Source organism: Lonchura striata, chromosome 10 (genome assembly GCF_050655825.1).
Source record: "Lonchura striata isolate lonStrDom1 chromosome 10, ASM5065582v1, whole genome shotgun sequence".
NCBI lineage: Eukaryota > Metazoa > Chordata > Aves > Passeriformes > Estrildidae > Lonchura > Lonchura striata.
In genome coordinates this window covers 25,191,914-25,217,315 of record NC_140712.1, presented here as the reverse complement: position 1 = coordinate 25,217,315, position 25,402 = coordinate 25,191,914, and the positions used below count along the sequence as shown (strand labels likewise).

Here is a 25,402-nt window from a genome sequence, read left to right as displayed (position 1 = left end):
CTGAGGTGGCCTATCCCATCAGGGAAACCGTGCCTTGGTGAATTTACTATGTGCTGATGTTGCAGGATTAAATAAATCAGAAACTTAATAAAATTCTCTTTCCTTTTGCCTCATCCCATGTATTTATTTGCAAACTTTCAATGTTATAGAGAAGTAATTTGCATAATCCTCTCATAGAAAAATGCCTCACCAGCAAACAATTACGTATCATCTGTTTGAAAACTCTGAAAACCATCACCTCTCTGGCTGTCACAAGCTTTAAGGACATGGTTGAGCAACTGCAACATCCTAAAGACCAACCCAAGAACTTCACTTGTATTTTTGCAGTGGGTAGGTACCTTCTAACACAACAGTACTCATGCATTGGAAGGCAAACTGCCCCTCCTCATGAACAGCTTATGAATGTCTGTCGTATCATGGCCTAGAGCATGTCTCTATTTAAACAGTGTTTTATTTCAAAACTGAAGCAACTCCATTGAATATTGATTTACCTACCACAATCCCTTCTATCCTATATATCCACATTTGGCAGGCTAGTAACAAATGATCAAAAGAATTTATGAAATGATCACCAGCACAGGTGATGACCAACAGCATAATCTAATTACTACACCAAGGGCTACCGTGAAAGAGAACAACAACAAGCTTTAAGAAGAATTGAAAAAAATGTGAATGCCTCACCTGAAAGTTTAAATGCTTTCATTCACATTACAGTCTCAACTGTTGTATCAACGAAAACAGTTAATCAAAAGTAATAAACTTTTCTTATGCTCTTATGACCATCAGCTTGTAACAGATTTAGGTCTATTTGGAATTGAATATGGCAAGGGATGTCAAAAGACAACAAAAAGGGTTTCTTCAAGAACACCAGTAGCAAAAGGAAGCCTAAGGAAAACGTGGGTTTGCTGCTCAGTGAGGTGGGTGCCGTGGTGATGAAGAATACAGAGAAGATAGAATTACTGAATACCTGCTTTGCTTCAGTCTTTACTAAAAGGGCCAGTGCCCCAGAAACCCAGATCCTAGAGGCAAGAGAGAAAGTATAGAACAAGGAAGGCTTCCCCTCAGTCAAGGAGGATCAAGTTAGAGATCATTTAAACAAACATGACACTCACAACCACCCATATGGGCCCTGATAGGATGTGCCCATGACTGCTAAGGGTGCTGGCAGATGTTACTGCTAAGCCACACTCCCTCTTCTTTGAAATGTCATGGAGGACAAGAGATGCCTCAGGACAGAGAGAAAGCCAGCATCATTCAAGTCTTCAAAAAGGGCAAGAAGAAGGACTCGGTGAACTATAGACCACTGTTGCACCTCTGTCCATTGAAAGATGGAACAAATCACCCTGGTCGTCATCATCAGGCACGTGGAGAAGGTTATCAGAAGTCAGCATGCATGGAACAAGGGGCAACCATGCTTGACCAACCTGATGGCCTTCAGTGATAGAATGACTAGCTGGGTAGATGAGAAGAGAGCATGGTGCATGGTGTCTACACTGCCTTCAGGAAGATTTTTGAAATTGTCTCCTGAAACACCCACACAGGTAAGCCCAGAAAGCATGGTTTGGATGAACGGACAGCAAGGTCAGTTGAGAACTGGCTGAATGGCAGAGCTCAGAGGGCTGTGGTTAGTAGTGTGGAATCTAGTTGGGAGGCCTGTAGCTAGTGGCGTCCCCAGGGGTCACTGCAGGGTCCAGACTCAACTTACTCATTAGTGACCTGGATGAAGAGACAGTGTACTCCTGGCAAGCCCCTATGCAATCTTTGTGCTCACTGATTTATGCTTCACAATTTGTTGATAAGAGATTAGACTCCTAAAATATTTATTATTAAAATAATTATTACAATAACAAAGCTGCTTTAAGAGCAGAGAGATGCTCTACAGCTCTTCATATGTTAAGGACTAAGTGATGGCAGGAGAGCAAATAAAACCCTACATACTTTTCCACCATGTTTCACAAGTTTGAAGGCAATTACATAGAGTAGGTCAAAAGCCTGAACTTTCTCCTGACTGAACACCTATCAGCCCTTTAGTGTAATAGAAATGCAAAAAAACACAAACAAGCATTAATTTTCAAATTAATTTTCTTCAAACAATGGCTTATAGTTCTCTTTTGAAAGTAAACCCCGCCAACTGTGATGTGTTTAAATTGCATTTAGATTTGCCTAAGAAAAAAACCAAAACATTTTGAGTACAGCATGAGAGGTGAAATATTATCCAAAGTCAAACACAATTTTGTTTATGCTCTCTTAAAAAGGAAGTTTTGGATTGTGAAAATTGTGAAAGACAATACTGAAGTGGAACCTGACATTTAACCTTGTTATGTAACTACAGCTATTTATCATCATTTCAGCAGTATACTGCCAAACTTATTGTTTTATTTAATAAAACTCATACACTTCTTAAGTTTGAAGACCAGTACTGTTCTGACTATGCCAAATTGTCTTAAAAAACAGTCCCAAATGCTGTGGATTTGTTCACAGAAATGTTCATCTTCAATCACAAAATGCAATGGAGTCACAATACCTTTGAACTTCCTGACCAGTTATTTTGACTCGATCACCTCAAAGCATTGTTTTCTATATAGTAAAACTATTTTTTCTTCTTTCAGTTAAAGGAAATCAAGCAAATTGTAGCAAAAACTTAATCATTCAACTTAACATTAAGTAACATTTGAAGTCCTACAGTCTTTCCCTTTGCCTAACAGATTTCATAGGGGGAAAATACATATTCTGACACTAAAATCATTCTTTGTTCATTCTTATTTAAGGGCTAGAGAACTGTGTTCAAAGATGAAGTCAGCTAAGAGGCACAAACAAAACAGGTGCAGTATCCCACATCTTGTATAATGACACACAGTATGTTAAATTATTTCAGTGGGTCATGACAATACCTGCTGAGCCAGAGCTTGCATGCGAGTGAAAAGCCATTCTACTTTAAAAAAAATCTCAAGAAAAATTTGCTATATTAGCTTCTAGCTCAAAGTGGCTCTGAACACCCCCCAAAGAAAGTTCTCCTCTGAGAATGAAGAAAAGGAAAAAGAAAATAAGGAGACCTACAAGATGGAAAGTACTGACTACCACACACTCCTTTTCCTTGCAAGGACCCTGCTGTTATTGCTTCTTGAGTGGGGCAGAAGTCACAAAAACCCCGGAACATTGCCAAGGTCACAGTGTTTTCAGTTCCTCAAGCTGCCCTGCATTTCTACTACAAAGTAGTAAGAGTCAGGAACAAGAATTACACCACGGGGAAAACAGCAAAGTCATGTCCTGCATAGAACACAGTAAGGTATAGTGCTGCTCAACTTGTATCCAATAGCAGTACTCCCTGAAAACACTGAGGATTGTATACAGTTGTCCTTGACATTATTCAAAATATACACCTGTGAACCATTAACCTGAATTCACTTACCACTGGAAGGACTGGGGGATTTAGGAGTTGCCTTCTCCTGTGGTTGCATTTGCTCTTCTTGCTCCAGATTCCTTGTTGTAACAGTATCCTCCATACTCTTTGGTATGGGATTCTCATGCTGAACCATGCGTGTTTCAAACCCTCTCTCTTGAAGTGATGGCTGATTGCTTATTACCATTACCTGTCCCAATTCTGAATAATCGGGATGGTTTTTGGCACACAATGCCACTTCTGATTGGATACTGCTCTTTAACTTTGGAAGCAAATTGCGGTGCTCCCCTACAGAAGGCTTAGCTAAAACTTCACTGAGCTTTGCCATGTTCATAGACAGTTTATCCACGTTCTCTGCCTCCCCAGCATCAAAAGTAGAATCTTTCAAAGCTTCTTTTCCCTGACATTCTGGTCCAACCTCTTCTAATTCCTGGGCTACATTTTTGCTATTTTTACAAGAATCATTCACTTCTGTATCTTCATGACACTGTCCTTCCCTTTCAAGAATAAAGCTATGAGAAAGTATATTAACAAGAGACCTATCTTCCTTTATTTGCTTCTCTTTTACTTGCAGATTTTCTTCTTGTTCTTCACACTGAGTCTCAGGAACTGCCTCAGGTTTGGAAGTCTCTTGAGCATATGACAAAATTTCAGGCAGACCAGACTGATCTGCAGCAGCCCGACTTCCAGAAATACATTCAATCTCCTGATGAACTGTAGAGGCTAATGACCCATCTCCTGCACAACCTGCACTAACAGACTGTCCTACAGGCATTCTTGCAGTCTCTACATCCTCCTTTTTTGCCTTTTCACAGTTTTCAGAGGATGCTTGATCACCTGCATTCACTTTCAGTTTTATTTTATCATTTTCCACAGAACAGAGTCTTGAGTCTGAGGCCTTGTGTTCAGAAATCCTCTCTACCTGTGTGGTCTCACTGTCTTGGCCTGTGTTCAGAGAGCCTGAACTGACATCTGTATTCATGGGCTGGCTACACACACTTGCAGAGAGCATCAGTTTACAAGACTCAGGAGGCTGTGACACAGAGTCATCTGTAGACATCTTTGACAAACCATCTGTGGATCCAGAGAGATCTCCTGGTAAGTATAAAGGGGTTAAACCAACAATTTTTTCTTCTCCTTCATGCTTCTTCTCTGGACTCTGAGTTGGAACAAAAATATCCTAAAATGAAAAAGGTGAGACATGGAGTATTAGGGCATCCCAAGTAGGATTGCTAGTTTATTAGTCCTAAAAAAATTGCACTGGATTATGGATCAGAGCAAGTTTAGCACAAAACTACGTATTAAAAAACCACCAATGAAAACAAAAGCATCCAAAACTTTTCTACACATTTATGAGAGCCACAATTGATCTGTTTTTGCTGAGAAAAATCATCACCACATATTACTATCTAGTATATCTTCAGCAAAGTCAGATACAATTCTTGGTATCTTTCACTACCAAATCACAAAATACAGGGCACCTATAGCAAATTAGTAGCTATTTTTACTTGAACAACCAAATGTTTTAAAAAGATTCTCTGTGATATCTATTATATTAACACGAATGCTGTTTTCAGCTGAGGAGAAGTACCACTTCAACTAGTGAGGGTTCTAGCAAGTTCAGGACATTCATAATATTAAGGTATAAACCCACAAACTGTCTGTTAAATCCTTTTGAACAGTTATAATTTCCAGACTTAAAATGCACAAAGGAAACAACAGCAAGAATAAGCAACTTGAGAAACGTCACAAATAAATTCTGGCCTTGTAGAATAAAAATGCTTTATTATGGAACAGCTTCCCTTTCTCCACAAAAAATGATGTTAAGGTCTTGCCCAATAAAGAACTAATTTATGATGTAGTTTGAGATGCAGGATGGCCAGTTCAGCATAAGAAGGCAGCACAGTCTAAGACAACAGCTTCTATGTTCTGTAACTGACTATGCCCTCTTAAGCTGCTCTGCATTTTCTCTGCAGGAAAACCTGCCTCACAGCATGACTGCAACTGGTGGGAACAGCTTAGTAGGGAAGCGCAACATAAAAGAACAGAGATTGACTCAAACACATAATCTGCATCAGCCATATAGAAACCTTGATAAAGCCATGTACATGAACCCTTACATGAGAGAACTCTGGTTGTGATGGTATAGGTAAAGATCCAGGAAAGAAGGTTGGGGCACTCTGGGACACTGGAGTTGAAGCCTGTGGCTGAACAAGAGGTCTTGGAGGGATACAAGGGAGGGCCATCTCCACCAGCACATCTCCTCTCTGCTTTTGCATCAGTTCTCTTCCATCTGCAGGGATAGATGTATCTAGCTGTTCATCTCGTTTGAAAGAGCAGAAAAGACATTAGCACTAAATTCTTGTGTTATATCTGAGTTTTCAACATCATATTAAAAGATTTGCCTTCAGTGGTGTATTCAACTTTGTAAAATCTTGTCTCCAGTGGCATTCTTTTTATAAAGGGGGAGGGGGGAAATCAACAAAAACATCCATATTCTTACTTTCACAGGGGGAAGCAAGTGTTTTGTTACCAGTTCATATGACTATTTTGCTACAGGTCTAGAACTTCTACAATTAGAAAAAAGTGTCTGAAACTCATTTAAAAAAAGCATTGTTCTGAGGCATTTCTTTTCCTTTTACTATCTTAATTAAAATGCAACTAAATTCAGACCCCAATTAACAAAATATCTATTCTAACAGTATTTCACATTCTGTGACAGGAGTCTCTCAGAAAGGAATATTTGATTTTGTATCATACCAAAAGCCTGCAGGGATGGATATCTTACTCTTAATGGTAAATGCATGCTTAGAGAAAATCTTAACAACCAACATATCGTACAGAATAATTTCTCTCAAGGCATCACAATTTAGAATACACACTTGTAGCACATGAAAGGTTTTACAAATATTGTGGAAGTTGTCTATATTAAGGTAAAATAACCTATTATGATGCAATTCTTACCTGTCCTTCCTACTGCCCTAATAGTATAGACTTAATACAGGTTTCTGCTTGTAGCAAGAATGGCTTGTTCCTAAAGAAGATAATTGCCAGCAAAAATCTGTATGCCATACAAGGCATTTCTCATCTTTCAAATGAAGGGGTGCTAGTCAACAGTACTAATTTAATTACGATAGCTATGCAGGAAATATCAACAGCAGATAGAGAATATAGAGAATCATAAATAGTCACAAATACAGATCTCCCTTCATCTATAACCCCTTCACTGTTCTTAGTCCTGCTTCATTCTTTAAACATAATTTTAACAGATTTTGAAAAGGCTACCAGCTCTGACTAAACCAGTGCACAAATATGCAACCACAGACAGTATGCAGAAAAACATTACCTTCTGCTTTCCCCTGTTCAGTAGGACTGCTGGGGACAAGGGCATTGGGTCCAAAGGAAACAGGAGGATGAGAAACTAGGCCTGAAGAAATACTGCAGACCAAAAGGAAACACGGAAATGAAAACCACACCTCACAAAAAAATGCACTAAGTTCTCCTATCAAGCTCCAGCTTGCCACAGTACAACTCTTCTCATAAAAGGCAAGAGTCAGGTGTTCACCAGTAAGAGACTAGCAACAGCCAAGGATTACATGGCCACCATTCATTCATTTCATCACAAAATAAGGCCATACTCCTCTCATAGTGCAAAATTAAACCAAGTAGAAGTCCTTGACTAATGAAGACAGTAGGGGGAATGCACTACTGCAATTAAATTCTCAAAAGAGCTTGGAGATTTTTTGCTTACGTGGAATCACCCTCCTGTACAAGGAATGCCTGTCCAGAGAGCTGTAGAACTTGCAGACTGCAGGCAGGGGTGCATGCCAGAGAACTCCCATCTTCCACCCTGGTTATTGGGCAGCCACTCCCTGCAGTGACTTTGAACAAAAGAAAACAAAGATAGAAATATGGTCAAAACCCCCAGTGATTAGAAAATTACAAGGAATTAAACTCATGCTATTGCACAACTCCTTTTCGGATAGGCAATGACAAGCTGATTTTCAGAGCTGGTAAAGGACTGCATGTGACAGTTCAGTATATGAAACATGAGGACAAAATAGTTCAGATGAAAAAGAAAAACCCGAACAAATTTTAGACTGTACAAGTCTTCCCACCTGGGAATTAAAAGAAAATCCCCAATGGCTCCAATATCAGCATACCTGATCCAGCATACAATACAAATATAGGCAAAGTTCTTGCAATAAAAGACACCTTGCACTGACCACTAACTCAGTGTGAGGAGAAGGTTGTTATTGAATCTTCTGGATAGAGAAGGTTCATTCAGAAGATGACACACCCCTAGGCATAAGTTTGCCTACACTAATTATCCACGCTGCTTTGTCATTACAGAGGCAGAGCATCATTAGTTTCAGAAGAGGGTAAAAGTTGGGTTTTGGTTTTACTCTTCAAGGGGCACAGAAAGAAAGGAAATTAAATGTATTTAGCAAGCCAGTAACCATTCTAGCAGGAAGCGACATTTAGATATTGTTCCATACTATAGTGAATGAGGCTGTAGCCTTTCAGTTCTGAAGTGTTCTCAATTTTTGCAGAAATTACGTGAAAAATACTCATGGCACTCTACACCCTAAAACACTAATATCTGTGAAGATCAAGTAGGTATGATGTTTATAACTACCTCTGGGATAGACATTTTGGTTCTGCTTGTCTATTGTTACCTGTTGCATGATTCTCAGGAAACATCTCTTCCTGAGTTGAGAAGATAGCTGACTCCTCATTACCAGAGCCAAGGGATTCCTCAGTTTTACTGGCACCATTGACAGGCATTTTCCTTCTGGTATGCTCTTCTGCTTCCTGAAGAGTTCTGAAAATGCAAGACACAGTCCTTGACCTGAGAAATTAAAAATATGAAGACCACAACACTACAAAGAAAATCTATCAGTAACAGGTAGAAGGCATTCACTCATGCATAACACAGGGAAAAAAAATGAGAGAAGGAAGACCAACTTCTCCTGACAAAGCAGCATTTTCATCCTTGATATGTTATACTTTCAGAATAGTTTTTTACATTTTCTACCAATCTAAGCAATGCTTAAATGAAATGCAGATTGTTCTACTGACTTCTATTCAATGCGGATTCCAGGAATTTTACTTCACCTCTTTCAACATTATTTTGCAGCAGAATATGATAATACAAGGTGAGCTGAATATTATATAAGTTTTACATTGGGTGGAATAAGTACTATTCAACAAACTGAAGTTTTACACTTAAAAACAGATAAAACAAAGCTTACAATAGCAAATACAAAAAAGCATCCTGAAACACCATCACTTAGCCTCCAGATTTCTCCTGTCCAGCCGAAGTCCATGCCACAGTGATTACGTTATTTCAAGATAACTTCTGTGACTTAAAATGAAGTATCACTTCTAGTATAGTCCAGTCATACCTTTTTAGGAAAATTACTGCCATATTTTATTATGCAGTGAACTTGCCCTTAAAAACAAACCCATCAATATCTTTGCGTTTAGGAGTTTGACATCACATCTTTTCTCACCAAGGAATGCTGAGAGCACTCCTTAGTCCGCACTGCTGCAAAAAGGTCTAAGTAGTATGTCATCTTTCCCTTTCTCTTTTGCCCTGAACCCTCTCCCACATCTAAAAATCTAGTAACAAAAGACACAAATCACCTTCCAGAATGTCCACAAACTGTCACAGTATACATCACAGTTGAGACAACCACTACACACAGCATAGCCTCATACAATTTTAGAAAACTTCAATCCATACAAAGTAACTCCACACCACTTCAGAAGGCTTCAAGCATCTGCCCTACTTATTCTTTAGCCCAGCCTTTTATACCCCTCATGTTCATGCATTGCACCTGTATGCCCTCTGTTCCCTATGGTGATTGGTCAGCACACCTAGCACTCCATGGCTCATTGCTGTCAATGCTGCTCACCTGCTTTTCACAGTTGGGCCCACTGGGGATGAGGCTCAGCTGCAGCCCCACTCCCAATCAGCACAAACTGTGTGCCTACAGCAAACAACCTACAGAGAAAACAGACTTGCTTTACCTTTCAGACTTCTCTGCCTGGCTTTCCAAAGTAGTATGTGCTTCTGTACTGGAGTCAGTTTCTGTGTTGTCTGCACAAAGTTCTAGGAAGAGAGATAAAAGAAAAATACCTGGATTAATATACAAATAAAAAAATGTAGGTTGGTAATTTACACAAATACCAGGGCAAGCCTTATATTGAAAAAAAAATAATTTTGAACTATCTATGATAATAAGAAAAAAAACCAAAAAAAAACCAAAAAAAACAAACAAAAAAAAAAAACCCCAAAAAACAAACCAGGATGAGTTTTTTACCAGGGAAGGAATTCAGTAGCAGATTGTCTAAATATTTTGGAAACTGATTAGGAAAAAAAAGTGAAAGAATAAATGGTAGCGCTTGGACAGGTACAAGAAAACAAATTAATTAGTCCAAAGGAAAGAGGGGGTAAAATTCTTTGCAACAATCAGTGAGCTGTGAACTCATTTTTGAAAACTACTAATACCATATTTCCTGTCAAAAACATATAACATTTGCAATTTAAAGAAACCAGAAAGAATCCACACAGTAGCAAGAAGACATCTATGATCATTTTCACTTACCATATTTAGACTCATTCTTAATAAGTCTGGAAGAAAGGACAGTGGGTCCAGAGTGGGGCGGATGCCCAGCATCTCCCTCATTAGGCACCAAGTCACTCTCAAACTCCTGGCTCTGTGACAGTTCTAGAACTCCGAACTGGAGCTGTGACATGCCTGTATCTAACACCAGACATCCATTACAAACATACATACTAAAAAGAAAAAAATCAAGAGCTATCTATAATTTTTACAAGGGCAAAAGACATCCCCTCTAACATAAAGTATTTAGACTATTGCTGAAACTCTGAATAAACTAACTGATCTGATCTCAGCTGTACTAATTAAAATATGGTATCAGAACAGGGACAATGGCCACTAACTCAAAAATCTGTATTAATCAGCAAGGGCTTATGTAATGCCATTAGGAACTGCAGCAGACTTCCATTCTATGAAGAGAAAATAATCTTGATAATACACAGCCTGTGTCTGAAAACCCTCTGATGACAACAGCCATTATGCCAGTTCATAATAAGGCTCCATTTCCTAACGATCACAATGCATCCCTGCTTCTTCTAAAACCACCTTCAATCTTGAAGATCCATTTTAACAAAAATAAACCAACCTTTTTTTTTTTTTTTTCAAATACCAAAGCATACAAATAAACTTTCAGAAAAGGATGTCAATTTCTGACCTATTACTAACAGCACAATTACTCCTGGTGAGACAAGTGAGTCAGCTCAACTGAAAAACTGCGCAGACGGTCGATACTATTCCAAAAACCCAAAAAAAACGACCTGAAATGGAGAAGTTACCTTCTACACACGGTGAAGAAGCACAGTCCTCAACATCACCTTCACTTCGTTCCCCGGCCTTTCCAAGGGCACTGCAACAGAGAGATTCGCTAATGTTGTGCAGGGGCTCCTGCAGGCCGCATTTCCGCGGTTCGTGTTCCGAAGGGTCACTTGGCACCGACCAGGCGCTCCAAGCCCTCCGCACCGCACATCCTGGCCGGGGCCGAGCACGGCCGCTACAGCGCCGAGCCCGCCTTCTCGGCCTGTCCTCAGCACGAGAGATTCCAGCAGGCCAGAGAGGCGGCGGCCGAGAGCCGCCATGGCCCATCCCACGTACCTGCTTTCCCTGCCGGGCGCTGAAGACTCCTCGGCTGCGCAGCCCCGCGGTCCAGAGGCGCTCGGGAGGGCCGGGCTCTGCACGGGCTCTGCAAGCACGGCGCCGTCAGCGCGACCGCGGTACCCGGGCCCGCCATGACCCCGCGCCCCGCCCTTACCTGCGAGTCGCTCCAGCGGCGCCGGGCTGCCAGCAGGACCGCGAATGATGTCCTGGAAGACAGAGGCGGGGGCCACGTCAGAGCCGGGCCGGGCAAGGCCGGGTGGTGCTGCGACCGCGCCGGGCGCTCACCAGCACGGGGCTCGGGCTCCGCCGGGCCGGCGGCCGGCGGGCCATCACGCCGAGCCAAGCCCGCTCCGCGTCTGCCTCCGCGCCCTGGGGCTGCGAGTCTTCCACGATGAGGAGGGGCGTCTCCTGCTGAGAGAAGCCAGGGTCCAGCGGGCTGTTGCCGCCGCGCTCCATGCAGGACGCCACAGGCTGCGGAGCCCGGCCGGGCCCTCCACCGCCCGCCCGTCCGCCGCCCAACCCAGCCGCACTTCCCGCCGCCGCCATCTTGCCGCGCGCCGATTGGCGCGCGCGAGGCGCCCGCCCCGCGCTATTACCGGGGGGACGGGGCGGTGTTACCGGGGGGACGGGGCGGTGTTACCGCATGCGGCGGTGGCGGGGCCCGGAGCCTGCGGACCGGACCGAGATCGCCCCGCAGCGGCGCCGCCCGCGCGGCATTCCGCGGCAGCTCAGGAGAGACAAAGAGCCTCGCTCCTTTCGTCCGCGGTGCTCGCTCGAGGGCGAATGCATCGACCTGTGGTGCATGGCGGGCCAGGCGGCGGCGGAGGTCCGGACCGGGTGCTGGGTTCGCGCCGGGAATAGTCCGCACGGTGCTCTCCCGATCCCCTTTTCATCTGAGGTACAAAACAGCCCAGTGCTGGGGATCCCGCACGGACCGAGCATCGCGTACCCCGGACAGCCACCATCTGGTCCTTTCTTGGATATCACGGGAGAGTGAAATCCTGTTAATTTCCCTGTGTTTATATGACCAAACGGTTATCGGAGAAGCCTTGCGCATAATTGTGACAGTATTGTTGTCTTTCCAGCATTCACCTTCTTGCCTAAAAAATAGTGAGTTTGAATAGCGTAATTTAAATCTACTTTTGCAAGTTCTGTTTTTTATTTCTGCACCTCTGTATTTTATAGATGAGAATTCTGTATATTTTATGTAATAATATGTTGTAGAATCAAAACCACAGAATCGGAAAAATGGTACCTTGAAAGAAACGCTTACTATGTAAAGTCAGAGATAAAAGATTGTACATAGCGAAACACTGTAAATATGAGTATGTTACGAATTTTGTGTGTAATGTGAAGTCCAAGTTTGCACATGCATGTTAAGAATATTAAAAAGGCTACAAATGTTTGCAATTGCTACACAGGAGGGATACTTTAGTGCTTGATTGTTCAAATCCCAGAAGATGCTCCTTTGTATATCAGAAGATGCTTCAGCATGTATATTAAGCTGTATTATTGAAATGGGTTTTTTTTAGAAGTGTTAACAGTTACCTTACAAAATTCACAGTGGATAATGAAGACTAGAAACAGCAAATGTGCCAGTCACTTTCTCAAAATTCCTTTCAAATTCTTAAAAACTTTGATTAAAAAATCCTCACACAAATTAGGTTTATATCTGGAAGACAAGGAGTTAAGAGCCAACATAGATCTCTAAAGACAAGGTGCTTAACACTGATCTTATGTCAGAGCAACAGAACATAAGTGGCAGAATAACAACTTTACTAATAGAAAGACTTTTAGCAGTATCTATATAGGATTCTCATAAGCAAACTAGGGAAGCATAGTGGTGATGAAGTTTCAATAAGGTAAGTAAAAAACTTGTTTGGTATAGAAAGTAATAATCCTTACTTCAAAACAAGTACATTTAAGTGAGGGTTCAAACATCAGTGTGCTGTTCCTAGTCCACTGTTCTTTAATCACTTTGGTCACAAAATAAGTACACTTATAATCCACAAGCAATCTGAAATTGAGGGGGACTAGAAGTACTAGAAGAAAGGTGGTTTTTTTTTAATTGTCTGGAAAATGGACAAAGTACAATGCAGGTAAGAACAATGTTATATAGAATTAAACAACTGACTTCACAAATTCAGGAGGGGGCTGCTGGGCTGTATGGTATTTCTGCAGAATAAAGCAATGGAGGCAATAAAGCAATAAAGGATTCACAAACAGAGTCAATATCATTCTACTGCCACAAAAAAAAAAAATGGAGCAAACAATAAGCATTATACTTGTGTGTAGTATGTAGACCTTAGACGCATGAAGTAATTCTTGTACTCTCTACTGGCACGGCCTAAGTTAAGCCCTGCATCTAGTGAGAAGATGGCAAAAGATTTGACTACCATAACATTCTTCAAATAGAAAAAAAGTTGGTGGCAAATAATTTGTTTCTCAATAATACATACAGTTTAGAGGACAACTGAATTTGCTTTCAAATTAACTCCAAGGAGGTGTAAATTAAAGACTAAACAAATAAGTAAAAATATTTTAAAGGCAAGCCTAAAGAAGTTCTAAAAAATCATGCCATATCTAACATTTAAGATTTTGTTGTTTTGGTTTTTTTTTCAGTAGAAACAAATGTAAATGTGTAGAATTGATCTTGGTCTGAAATGGGAAGTTGACTACATTATCTTTAGAATCTCCTTCCAGTCTTGGATTTTTTTTTTTTTTTTTCAATAGGACAAAATTGAAAACTCAGTCCAGGTGGTCAAATTTGTAAATGCCAAATATGTGTGTGTTTTAAAGCTGACTGCACGTTATTTGTGTCAAATTTGTAATCTCACTTTTTCCAGCTTTGTTATGCTATGAGAATAAATGCACTCCCTTCTTTATAACATAAATACCTTCATTTAAGTATTTTTCTGCAGCTGGCAGATTGCCTTTTTTCTGAGTCTAATTATAAACTACAAACAGGGCATGGCTATCTTTGTCTAAGAAAGAATAAAAGAGCATAATGAATCTTTGCTTCCTTTTGCTTCAAACAAAACATGTCCAACACCAGACTTCCAATGAATGAAGGTGTGGTGACTGATTTTTCATATTTGGAGGATTTTTCCAAATTTCTTGTATCTTACAGAATTTGCAATAGTGAGCTGACGCTCTAGTTGATCTTCATCCAAAAGCTCCCTGCCACTGCAGACCACTAACTATGGGAAACAGTAAGCAGGACTGCTATTCCTCATTCTCATTTCTTGCACTTTGAATCTGGTTCTCCATGTCTCAGTGTAGCCCTAGGCCCCATCTTCAAAACTGGACAGTATTCCTAGAAAAAGGACCAAATTCCAGACCTGATTTCAAATGAGACTTAGTTACAACAAACGAAGATACCCAGCAAGATAGCTAAGCTTGCTAAAAGACTAAGGATGCTACTTGTCTTTGGAAAACCAGCTTTATGTTTTGTACTGTGGATTTTAACTATTGTGATGCAGACGCATTTAAAACCTACCCGGCCAATTTCCGTATGCACTGTTCTCTGCGCCATTACTTTAGGAACAAATAGTGCCTGGCATTCACCGCTCTCGGGGCCGTGAGTGCAGAGGCTCGGCGTGCTACCGACGGCTGAGTCACCGCGAGCCGCCAGCACGACACCCAAGTGGCCGGGGGAGCGGAAGCGACCGCCGCCTTCCGCCCTCGCTCCCGGGTCACGGCAGAGCTCCTCTGGAGTCCCGTCCCGCTCTGCCGGGGCTGCCCAGACGGGGCCCGCAGCGCCCCAGCGCTCCCGGGCCCCGACGCACGGCTGCCCGCTCTCCCCGCGGTACTCCGCGGAGAAATCGAACGCGGGTGATGAAGACGGCGGCGGCGGCCAGGCCCGGCCCCGCTCGCCCACTTTAGCTGCACCGCGCCGACGAACAAGACTGATGCTACCCTGCTTACATCAGGAGAGCGCCGCCGGCGGGACCAGCCTGCCTCATGCACCGCCCCGTCCCGGTACCGCCCCCGGCACCGCCCCGGCACTGGGCACCGCCCCGGCGCCGCCCCGGTACCGCCCCCGGCACCGCCCCGCCCCGGCACCGCCCCCGGCACCGCCCCGGCACCGCCCCGCCCCGGTACCGCCCCCGGCACCGCCCCGGTACCGCCCCCGGCACCGCCCCGGCACCGCCCCGCCCCGGTACCGCCCCCGGCACCGCCCCGGCACCGCCCCCGGCACCGCCCCGGCACCGCCCCGGCACCGCCCCCGGTACCGCCCCCGGCACCGCCCCGGCACCGCCCCGGTACCGCCCCCGGCACCGCCCCGGCACCGCCCCCGGCACCGCCCTGCACGGCACCGCCCCCGGCACCGCCCCGCCCCGGTACCGCCCCCGGCACCGCCCCCGGCACCGCCCCGCCCCGGCACCGCCCCCGGCACCGCACCGCCCCCGGCACCGCCCCCGGCACCGCCCCGGCACCGCCCCGGTACCGCCCCCGGCACCGCCCCGCCCCGGCACCGCCCCGGCACCGCCCCGGCACCGCCCCGCCCCGGCACCGCCCCCGGCACCGCACCGCCCCCGGCACCGCCCCGGCACCGCCCCGGCACCGCCCCCGGCACCGCCCCCGGCACCGCCCCCGGCACCGCCCCGCCCCCGGCACCGCCCCGGCACCGCCCCGGCACCGCCCCGGCACCGCCCCCGGCACCGCCCCCGGCACCGCCCCCGGCACCGCCCCGCCCCGGTACCGCCCCCGGCACCGCCCCGCCCCGGCACCGCCCTGCACGGCACCGCCCCCGGCACCGCACCGCCCCCGGCACCACCCCGGCCCGGCACCGCCCCGGCACCGCCCCCGGCACCGCCCCGCCCCGGTACCGCCCCCGGCACCGCACCGCCCCCGGCACCGCCCCGCCCCCGGCACCGCCCCTGGCACCGCCCCCGGCACCGCCCCCGGCACCGCCCCCGGCACCGCCCCGCCCCGGCACCGCCCTGCACGGCACCGCCCCCGGCACCGCACCGCCCCCGGCACCACCCCGGCACCGCCCCCGTTCCGCCCTGCACGGCACCGCCCCGCCCCCGTCACTGCCCCGGCACCGCCCCGGCACCGCCCCGGTACCGCCCCGCCCGGCGCCGGGCACTGCCCCCGGCACCGCCCCTGGCGCGCTCTTGCCCCCTCCGGCAGGACTCTTACCGGTAACGCAGATCATGCGCGTCCTTCATTTGCCGAAGGCTGACTACAACAAAGTGTTGCCTGCATGAACGCCACAACGAGAAGGCTCAGATACTCGGTCATGCCAGGCGGGGCTGTGATTGCCAGAAAAAATTAACTTCTCAAGTGTTCGCTTTATTTACGTGCGTATCACTTTCTCTGAACGCTAGCAACCTATTCAATCGCACAAAATGCACCACGAAATACTGCAACTGAGTTACTTCATTACAAGCCGGGATTGTGCAGTTTGTCTGCACCTTTTTCTGGAGAAATGTTGAAATCAGTGCTTGACTTTACTGAACAGAAGAAGCTGTGAAAGACGTGCACAATTATGGTGGAAAGTGTGGCATTATCATTTCTTTGTACTGTTCAGAAAGGCTGCGGGCAACCTACACAGTTTAGTCTGCAAAAAATTTTCAGTAATGTTCGATTTTTTAGACTTGTACTTTGCCTGACCATTTCAGCTATATTATTTTGACTTATTTTAGTTATGTGGGAAAATGAAACAAAGAGGTATGGATTCTCGCCAGTTTGTATTTAGTATTTGATTGATTAAAAATCACCTTGGCTTCAAAGAAGGACTGCCATAAAAGTACAAATTAGTACCTTTCAAAGTCTGATAAACATGTCTTTTAATTCCAAAGCTCTGAGTCACTTGACACAATGACCATATCTGATAATTTCATTGGCCCTTATAGCCTAGCCTTGATCAGAGCTTTGTTCCAAATTGCACAGGAGATAGTATCTTGCTACACTTTCTCAAAGATAAAAATGGAAGGAATAGGAGTACTACTCTGATTACCCATGGGATTAAAGAGAAGCAAAAATGTGTTTTGGCCAAACTGAAAAGCTTAGCCCTCTGTTTCTCTATCTTACAATACATTCTGGAAGTGTCCGTATAAACAACCATAAGACTCCATCTGTACATAAAAGCATTATCAGCGCTGGGTTCTTCTGCTCCATGTAGGGATGGCTGTGCTTACCACAGGAGAGATCAAGACTTGAACGAAGTCCCTTTAGGTAGACACCTGATTTTTCTCTGTTTCTTAGAAATGTCCCAGCCAAAATGATAGTATATTTCACCACTGTTAAAGGCATTATCCTCACTTGGGTACTGTCAAAGGTCTCTGATTGCCTGAAGTACTTTTATTCACTTGGAAATTTTTAGCTGGGAAGTACAGGAAGTAATCATTCCAGGGTTAAGGACTGAGGAATTGAAATAGTGTAGATTGTTCTTCTCACAATATTGTGAAAATCCTTTTATGCTATTTTGATCCTATTTTCTAAATCTCCTTTTATAAAAGTGATTTACCTGTGATTCGTCCTTCAGTAAAGTAATCCTTTACTCTGCTTTTGCCACTCTCCTTCTGTGTTGTTTGTCAGGACCTCTAATATCTGCATTCAGCACAGTCAGCTTTTGATTTTCATGGGGATGCCAGCTACTGCTGCAGTGCATGAAAGCAGAAGCTTATGCCGTCATTTCTGTATGGGTCTATTATATGGTTTTGGAGTGTGAATTTACACTCAGTAAACTGGAAATACCTAATTTCACTGTCTCATGCAGTGCACACAGACTTAGGACTCAAGCCTTTTTTACTGCAATTCTACCATGACCACAGACATCTCTGATTCACATTAGAGAGCAACAGAAATATCATCATTCTATTAACTGATGGTACAGTAGAAGAATGCAAATGGTCACATCACCAGAATTAGTTTTTAATTGTAAAGTCTTCCCCAGAGCTTCTAGTCTCTGTGTTTGGATATTCTTTTCAAGCTTTCACTCCAGTTTGCATGTCTCCTGTTTCATTTCTCCTTGGCAGAAAGCCAGCTGGAAGAGCATCTCTGCACTGCAGTGAAAAGCTGCGGCTCTGGAAAGCTACCATGTCAAAAACAAGCAGCAAGTACTAAGTCTGAATCACCAGAAAACAGAAGGTATTTCTATCAGCTGGTATGAAAATATCTGAATATTTTCCACCTTCATGTGTTGTTGTCATCTTTTCCTTCCACGACCTACAATCCTACTTTCATGATAGAATTTAATGTGCATTAGCATTAATTTTCAGGTTTACTATTTTATTCACTTATTTGCCTGTTCAGTGCAGTCCTCTAAAATTAAATTATTGCTTCCATGCAGGTTACAACACACAGAAATGAATTAAATCCTTTTGATATACTAATTCTCCCTTTTTACAAGGTTTAGTTCATAAAGTTCACAGCCTGTGGTGTGATCATAGTTTAATGTGAAAAAGACCTATTGCATTATCTCTTAATTTATCTGCGGAGAACTAGACCACCTTTTGATTTAAGATTTTAATTTGAGAAAACTCCAAAAGCTAGTAACATCAGCTGTAGCCTGCAGAGATAATAATTTTATATTTTTGTCCCTTTTTCTGGTTGTTTTTTTTTTTTCCCCTGACTATCTTTTGTCAGAGTCCTATGACACTATAGATTCATATATGCTTGCCAAAATACCAACTTTCTGAACCTTATGAGGCTTCAAATGTAGTCTTGGTGGGTACAAAAGAATGAAAGAGGGCAGGATGCTGACTTATCTGTCCATCAGGTTTCTAAACTATAGCTCACCTGTGGAAATCCTGTGCACTGCAGGGCAAAACCTGACACTGTTTTAGGAAACGCTGCCTATTATTGCTGACTGGTGTAATTTAATAATAACTGGGTTGCTTTTCTACCCAACTGCATCGGCACAGGCTGGTCCTTCCTTATCTGTCAGAAAAGACACAGATTTTTCTGCCTGAAACTACTTTTTGGTGTCTCTCCCTTGTTCAGCCTGTAGAAGTCTCATACTTTGGGGTTGCTCAGCTTTTGCACATAGCATCATAGGATCGCCAAGGTTGGAAGAGACCTTCAAGGTCACCCAGTCCAACCATCCACCCAGCACTACCACTGTAACCCCTAAACCACATCATCCAGATACAGATCCAGACACCTCTTGAACACTGCTGGGGAGGTTACTCCACCTCTTCCCTGGGCAACAATTCCCAGGCTCCAATGCCTGGCAGTGGAAATAATTTTTCTAATATCTAATCCAGAGATCTCTTATGTCTCAGCTTAAGGCCATCTGCATTGAACTTCTTTTCAGCAGTAGCTGGCCAGAACTGTGAGCAAATTGTGCCCAAAGATATGGCCTCTCTCATCACCGCAGACAGTAAGAACTGCTGCATACACCATAGCCAGCCAGTACAGCCATGGACAGCTCGCATCAGCTTTGCACCGGCAGCTCAGATTGTTCTTGTAGCCCATGGGTCTGGAATCCAGGAAATCCCATTATTTATCCCAGGAGAGCATTACACTTACTTTTAATTGAACAGAAGGAAGAACCACCGGAAAGGGACCTGCTCATGGGCAAGCAATAGTGGAGAAATAAAGAAGGTGAATGACAATACCAAGCCTTGGAGTCTTTATGTCTTCTATGGCTTTATTGTGGGTATTGGAACAACTCAACACCAAGCATTTAAAAATCTCCGTGGATTTCTGTATTTAAGAAATTAAATTCTAAACTAAAGTGTAAACCAACACGCCTTCCCCCCTGATTTATTCTTTCAAAGGTCTGAGGCCCGCTTATGGTTTTGAGCATCCGAGCTGGTCGCTGTACCGCTCTGTCGATCTTGACGGAAGGAACTAAGACGTCGCACCCTAGAGCCGGCGGGGGCTCACCGGCAGTCTCCGTGCCGGCACGACCTGCCTTGGGCGGGCAGCCCGGGAGCGGCAGCGGCCGGACGGAGGTAGCGGCCGGTCAGCACGGAGGCAGTGGCCGGTCAGCACGGAGGCAGTGGCCGGCTCCCGCCGCCGGGGGGCGCGGCTGCGGCGGGGCCGCGCGGGGCGGAGCGGGGGAGCCCGGGGGGCTGGGCTCTGGGCGGGGCCGCGGGCGGGGCGGGAGGGGGCGCGAGCCGGGCGGGGCCCCGGATGGGCAGGCCAGGCCCCCTCCAGCAGCAGCGCAGGACCACGTGCCGGCTCGGCCAATCAGAGGGGGAGTCAGGGCGCTTTAAGAGCCGCGCGCCAGTGATCGCGCGCTGCAGCAGCGGCCGCGGCGTTGCTATGGAGACGGCGGCGGGGCCAGTCGCCATGGACGCGGCGGCGCCGCCGGGCGGTGGGCGGCACGCGCTGCTGGCCGTGATCGGGGAGATCGGGACGGAGCCGGAGCGGGGCGCGCTGCGCGGCGCCCTGGAGCGCGGTGAGCAGCGGGGCCGCGGCGGAGGGGCCGGGCTGAGGCGGACGCGATCCCTGCCCCTGAGAGCCGCAGGAACTGCGCGCCTGCCGTGTCGTTCCTGCCGCCGCCTGGGATGAGGCGGAGCTGCCGGTGCCCTCCCCGCCCTGCGGCACCGCCGTCTCGCCGCAGGGCTTCATCTGCCATCTCCCGGAGAGCGGCAGAGGCCTGCGGGCGGTGGCTGCGGGATGGGTCGGGGCGCTGTCGGGACCGCGGGGCGGAGGCCGAGGCTGACGCCGTGGGGCCCAGTAGGGGCCAGGGCGGAGGGTGAGGCTGGGCGGGGCTCGGATCCCCGGCGCAGTGCGGGGCTGAGCTCTGCGGCATCTCCCCTGATCATTGCTTTATATCCATTAGTGAGATATAGCTAAAGCAGTTTTCGAACATCTTAAAGCTTAAAGACATTTCGTGGTTCTCCTTCCCCTCAGTCTTTATTTTAGTAGAGGTTTGGTAGGGTGCATCTTATTTCAAACTTACTCCAAAATTCTGTCATGATGGAGGAATTGTCTTGCTAGACTGTTCACTGTGGTCCCAGGGACGGCTGTGCACAAGGGTCTGCTGTAGTTTGGCCTCTCCCTGTCTATAGCTCCATGGACCAGAGTGAGGGAGGAGTAGTCACACAGTGACCTGCTTCAGGAATGACACAATGCAGGATAGATCTGCCATGGCATTTTTCTTCTCTGTTATCCATATTTTAATAACATCCAGAGGTCTTGGCAATGAATTAGGCTTTGTATATTAGACACAGTGTTGTTTAGAAGTAAGGCGGAAGGAGGTGCTGAGATGATAGCTCTTCCCTTGTGGCAGTTTCTGATAGTTTCTGACCAAAAGACAAAGGAGAGCTGATCAGCTACATCAGGACCTTAAGGGAACCCTTGTTCTAATAAGCAGTTTAGCACACCTTAGTGAAATAAAGTAACAACCTTCTGACTCACCTTCACTCTTCCCCTCAGCTCCCCACTTCCAAGGCATGTTGGGTTGAAATAACAGTCATAAGTATTGGCCAAACTGTGTTATTCAGAGATAATTCTGCGACTGTTTTCTTCCCAAGCATCAGCATTACCGAAGAACATGCAATTTAAGAAAAGGGTGGGTGTAAAAATGTCAAATATTGTCCAACTTCTTCACTATAGCTTTTCCAGCTACCTCTGTTAGCAGGCCACTTTGTTAATGAGGTGTGTTTCATTCCCTTTTTCAAGGGATGGCTTTAGTTCAGGAGTAGTAGATCTGATTGTGACCATCTGGCCTCTGAAAGGCTTTCTTTGAAGGGGCCACTCTTGCTTCCAGCACAGCAGGATGATCATCTTCACTTGGCACTTCACTGAACTGGTGTGCCAACCTACATCCTTATCCATTGTCTGAATCTTTGAAATGGTGATAGATCACACTGTGAACTAAAGGATTTTGCTCTGATTCTGTGGTCACATGCCAGTAACCTGAGAATTCCCACTGCAGAGGAAAAACATGCTGTTTGCAACATAAATTGTAACTGCCACAGTAGAAATAAGTTCTATAGTTGGCCTTCTGTGACTAGAAAACTGCTGAAATTCTGCCAAATGTAAACACTTTTATTTGCATGAGAGGGAGCCATTTCAGCAGTATTAGTAAGTTACTGGCAGTAGAAGTGAATCACATAGAGCTGGAAATCTGGATTTCAGTTTTATCTCTTACATGGAATAGGACCTCCAGCAAGTTAGTTTTCTACACTATGAAATGGGAGGATGACCTCTTCTTAAAATGGACCAATATTTGCAAATTGAAAGGTATGAAAAATGAGAATAGTTAAAATGACAGCAATCTTGAGATCTGTCAATAGTCTGCATATTATGGTGTTGTAGATAGCTGCACTCTTGATTCGGGGAGTTCAAGAAATTTAGAAATTATTCTTACTTAAATGTTAGCTGCTGCAGAGGGCTCATGTGAAGGTAGAACAAGTTGCTGAGCAGTGACTATACAAAGGATGAAAAAGCTAGGGTTTGTTTTGTGTCCTGTTGGCTGTGGCACCCTGTCTGCATAAAAAAAAAAAATCAAAACAAAAACCCAAAAGAACCCCCCCCCCAAAAAAGAACCAAACAAAAAACAAAGCAGATAACAAAAACAACAACAACGACACAAAAAAAACCAACCAAAGACTTTTTTTTTTTTTCAGTCGATAAATCTCCTGCCCTGACTGCTATAAAAAGTATATTTTTCCAGACTTCTTTCTATACCATAGTCCAGGAGAATGCAATAGTGGCTACAATGCATTATAGGAACCTGCTCATTTCCAGGTGTAGAGCTTTGTAGGCTATGACATTGTGAATCTATGGGATATCTGAACAACACTTTTTCGAACATGCTGTCTGAAAAATGCTAGTTTTATTTTTCTGTTACTGTGTTACTTTTGTCTAATTTTGAAACAATATCCGTAAGACTTGGTCTAGTGTTGGGGAGAAAGGCCAAATCTTTTAAGCTAATTACCTCAGCAGGAAATAAAGCATTCACAAGGGCATAAAGAATGAGATGGAAAACTGATGAGTCACATGACCCCTTATTTAGGCTTTGCATTTGCAAAGAGCTTGAATATTTACCGTTATTGTGGTATAGTCTGCACTCTCATAGTAGAGGATTCTAATCAGCAAGGCTTATGTGCCATGAAGTGATAAATTGGAATAGTGGCAAATTTGTAGAGATTGAGTAAATTCAGACTACCTGTAGGGAAGAAAATTATGGATAAATTGTTGCAAGTGAGATAATTCCACTCTTCCCTTTCTTGCTCTGAAAGAGCACCTATTCTTTCTGCAACCTAGAGGATGTAGCAGTACCTCAAATAGCACTTATTGCTGCAGTAGGACACGATGACCATGACACAGCAGCTAGTCAGCAAGATTTGCCCTGCAGAGTGCCACCTTGTTCCTGTCCAGGTCAGAATGCTCATAACTACTGCATTGATATTCTCTTACACTGGACATTTTGTTAAACAATTATGCTCTCTTGGAGTGTAGGATAGGAAAACACTTTGTCCATCTCCTTGTTCCATGTGTTTTGTTTGTTTGTATCCCATGTCCAAATTGAAAGGTGCTGTGCTGGTAAGTTGTTTGGTATTCTGTGTTTTTTTCTTTTCTTTTTTTCCCCCTGAAGATCAGATGATTTAGTGAGGAGTTTTTGTGCAGTCTGAAGTGAATACTGTTAATAAATAAGCATAAATAAGCTTTGCTACTCCACTGTGTCAGCTGTCACCAGAAAAAGAAACCAAGCACAAAGGTTTTTTTAGCTGCTGTAGATTCTACAGCCTTGAGACTACTGACCTGTGTGATTCAATGATTACTGTGTCTTGGTATGTGTAGAAAGCTGGAGCCCTTGAGGATCCTCTCCCACCAGTGGCCAGCAAAAGCTTTGCACAACATGGAGAGCTATAACTGCAGTAAATGGGAATGATATCTCCATGGAAAATTAACATCATTACCTTGAAAGAAAGTAGATAATAGAGGCAATAAAACTTTTATGTACTTTATGCAACTTTTATGTATTTTATGCAAGAGAAATGGTGAAAGAACTCTCAGGGAGGACTCCATCAATAAATATTGGCGCTGAAATTCTTGTTTCGGTTAACCTTAGAAGTCTGTGGCATTGGCCTTCAACATCTGAACATCAGCAGGCATCAGCACCAGATGCTGGAGTAAGGATTTGTAGTGATACCCTGCTTTTGTTCATTGTGGCACAGTGTAGAGTCACACCATCTAGGAAAGGCTGCTCCCTACTGGGATGTGAAAATTGGTGGTCTGTAGTGTTTGGTGTCCTCCAGAATGTACATCTGTTCACATTGAGGTCTGAAGGTGACTTCCCCTGTATGGCTTGGTGCCACTTGCTCTGGGAGCAGAAGCACCTTCCTGCTGTGATATGAAGGTAACTAGCTGACAAAGATTATAAAGATTAAAGAACAGACTCAAATGGTCTCAGTAGGATCAGTGTCTTTGAAGGAGTGATTAGGCAGAGTGAGTTGGAGGGGTGGAGGGCTTTTGTGGCTTGGAGCATGCACAGGCTATAAGGGCAAAGAAACTGATGTCTCTGAGCTTTCCAGTAGCATAACCACACAGTAGCCCATCTCTACTGGTGACGAGTGCTGGAGAGTGCAGATGTAAACCTAACATAATGTACTTGTTTGTTAAGGGGTAGTGTAATTCATTTGGCCTCATCTCTTGTTGATTTCCCTTGCATGAAGTCCAAGTTGAATGGAGACTTGCTTACAGCATGTCCTTCATGGAACACTTCATTTCTTCAGGAAGAAATGTCTTATACAAGGTAAGTATCTTATGGTCCTCTGCTTCTGAAGGCCTTCTCCATCCTAAGTATGCTCATCTAGTGTAGCATCCCTGGTCTTTGGGTGTCCTACTCACCTTTCTTTCTCTTCTTCTGTTTCTGGAGTAGATGTAATGACATAATGACAAGGACAGCTTACTTTTTTCCTTTTTTGTTTGTTTGTTTGTTTTTGTTTTGTTTTGCTTTGTTTTATTTTGTTTTTTTACAGGAATTCGTTCCTGGGACATTAATACTCTATACTGTGATCTGAATCATCAACTGCGGCTTTTTGTAAATCGACATCTGGCTCAATTTTCTTCTGAAGTCAAAGGTCAGCTTTTTGGTTTATATGCATTAACTTTTAACTTTTGTTTTGGGTCTGGAAAGAAAAACCAAACCAACAACAAAGAATAAAACTGATTGTGATTCAATTGCTGACTTGTTCGCCCAGGATTCTGCAGAGCTGAATGAGAAAGAAAACAGTCATAATGGTATGCTGGATGCAATGAATTTACCTTAAAAGTACAGATCTTATTACTGAGAATAGAGTTGAATAAAAATATGTGCTGCTTTAAAGCCTATTAGACTAGTTAGAAGTTGGAATCTATC

At 44.8% G+C, this 25,402-nt stretch overlaps 3 protein-coding genes across 16 annotated transcripts in view; 2 read left to right on the top strand and 1 right to left on the bottom strand.

Moving 5' to 3' along the window:
- The window catches only part of TP53BP1 (tumor protein p53 binding protein 1), a 28,470-nt gene extending 16,790 nt beyond the window's left edge, over positions 1-11,680 (bottom strand). For 4 of the 11 annotated variants that reach the window (XR_014957728.1, XM_085589104.1, XM_085589106.1 and 1 more), the window contains exons 1-10: positions 11,410-11,680; positions 11,122-11,330; positions 10,806-10,876; positions 10,015-10,173; positions 9,437-9,518; positions 8,080-8,252; positions 7,152-7,281; positions 6,747-6,838; positions 5,521-5,693; positions 3,410-4,580 (exon numbers count right to left, since the gene is read on the bottom strand). Coding sequence is in view for 10 of the 11 variants with exons in the window: in XM_085589104.1 (XP_085445230.1) it covers positions 3,410-4,580; positions 5,521-5,693; positions 6,747-6,838; positions 7,152-7,281; positions 8,080-8,252; positions 9,437-9,518; positions 10,015-10,173; positions 10,806-10,876; positions 11,122-11,330; positions 11,410-11,670 (2,521 nt within the window). In the remaining variant the exon portion in view is untranslated. The remainder of the gene's footprint in view (positions 1-3,409; positions 4,581-5,520; positions 5,694-6,746; positions 6,839-7,151; positions 7,282-8,079; positions 8,253-9,436; positions 9,519-10,014; positions 10,174-10,805; positions 10,877-11,121; positions 11,331-11,409) is intronic. The other 7 variants (XM_085589105.1, XM_085589108.1, XM_085589110.1 and 4 more) reach the window with 3 other exon arrangements.
- Positions 11,681-11,767: 87 nt separating this feature from the next.
- Positions 11,768-19,827, top strand: LOC110476680 (uncharacterized). The gene is made up of 6 exons (XM_085588146.1): positions 11,768-11,950; positions 14,715-15,157; positions 16,284-16,433; positions 17,258-17,310; positions 18,114-18,225; positions 19,362-19,827. The coding sequence occupies exons 1-6, from the start codon at positions 11,768-11,770 to the stop codon at positions 19,612-19,614; spliced, it is 1,194 nt and encodes a 397-aa protein (XP_085444272.1). The 3' UTR covers positions 19,615-19,827.
- Positions 19,828-20,287: 460 nt separating this feature from the next.
- The window catches only part of MAP1A (microtubule associated protein 1A), a 52,896-nt gene continuing 47,781 nt past the window's right edge, over positions 20,288-25,402 (top strand). The window contains exons 1-3 of one of the 4 annotated variants that reach the window (XM_085589102.1): positions 20,344-20,485; positions 24,717-24,796; positions 25,023-25,124. In XM_085589102.1, the coding sequence (XP_085445228.1) occupies positions 24,727-24,796; positions 25,023-25,124 (172 nt within the window). In that variant the 5' untranslated portion in view covers positions 20,344-20,485; positions 24,717-24,726. Of the gene's footprint in view, positions 20,486-23,278; positions 23,419-24,716; positions 24,797-25,022; positions 25,125-25,402 lie in introns of those variants that run through there. The other 3 variants (XM_085589103.1, XM_021541823.3, XM_085589101.1) reach the window with 3 other exon arrangements.

What these genes read in the sequence shown, in the direction of transcription:
- LOC110476680 (XM_085588146.1), top strand. Translation starts at nt 11,768, where the DNA reads ATGCGGCGGTGGCGGGGCCCGGAGCCTGCGGACCGGACCGAGATCGCC. An exon ending in CGGGCCAGGCGGCGGCGGAG is followed by an intron (nt 11,951 to 14,714) that starts GTCCGGACCGGG and finishes CCGTGAGTGCAG; the next exon opens with AGGCTCGGCGTGCTACCGAC. An exon ending in CTTGAACGAAGTCCCTTTAG is followed by an intron (nt 17,311 to 18,113) that starts GTAGACACCTGA and finishes TCTCCTTGGCAG; the next exon opens with AAAGCCAGCTGGAAGAGCAT.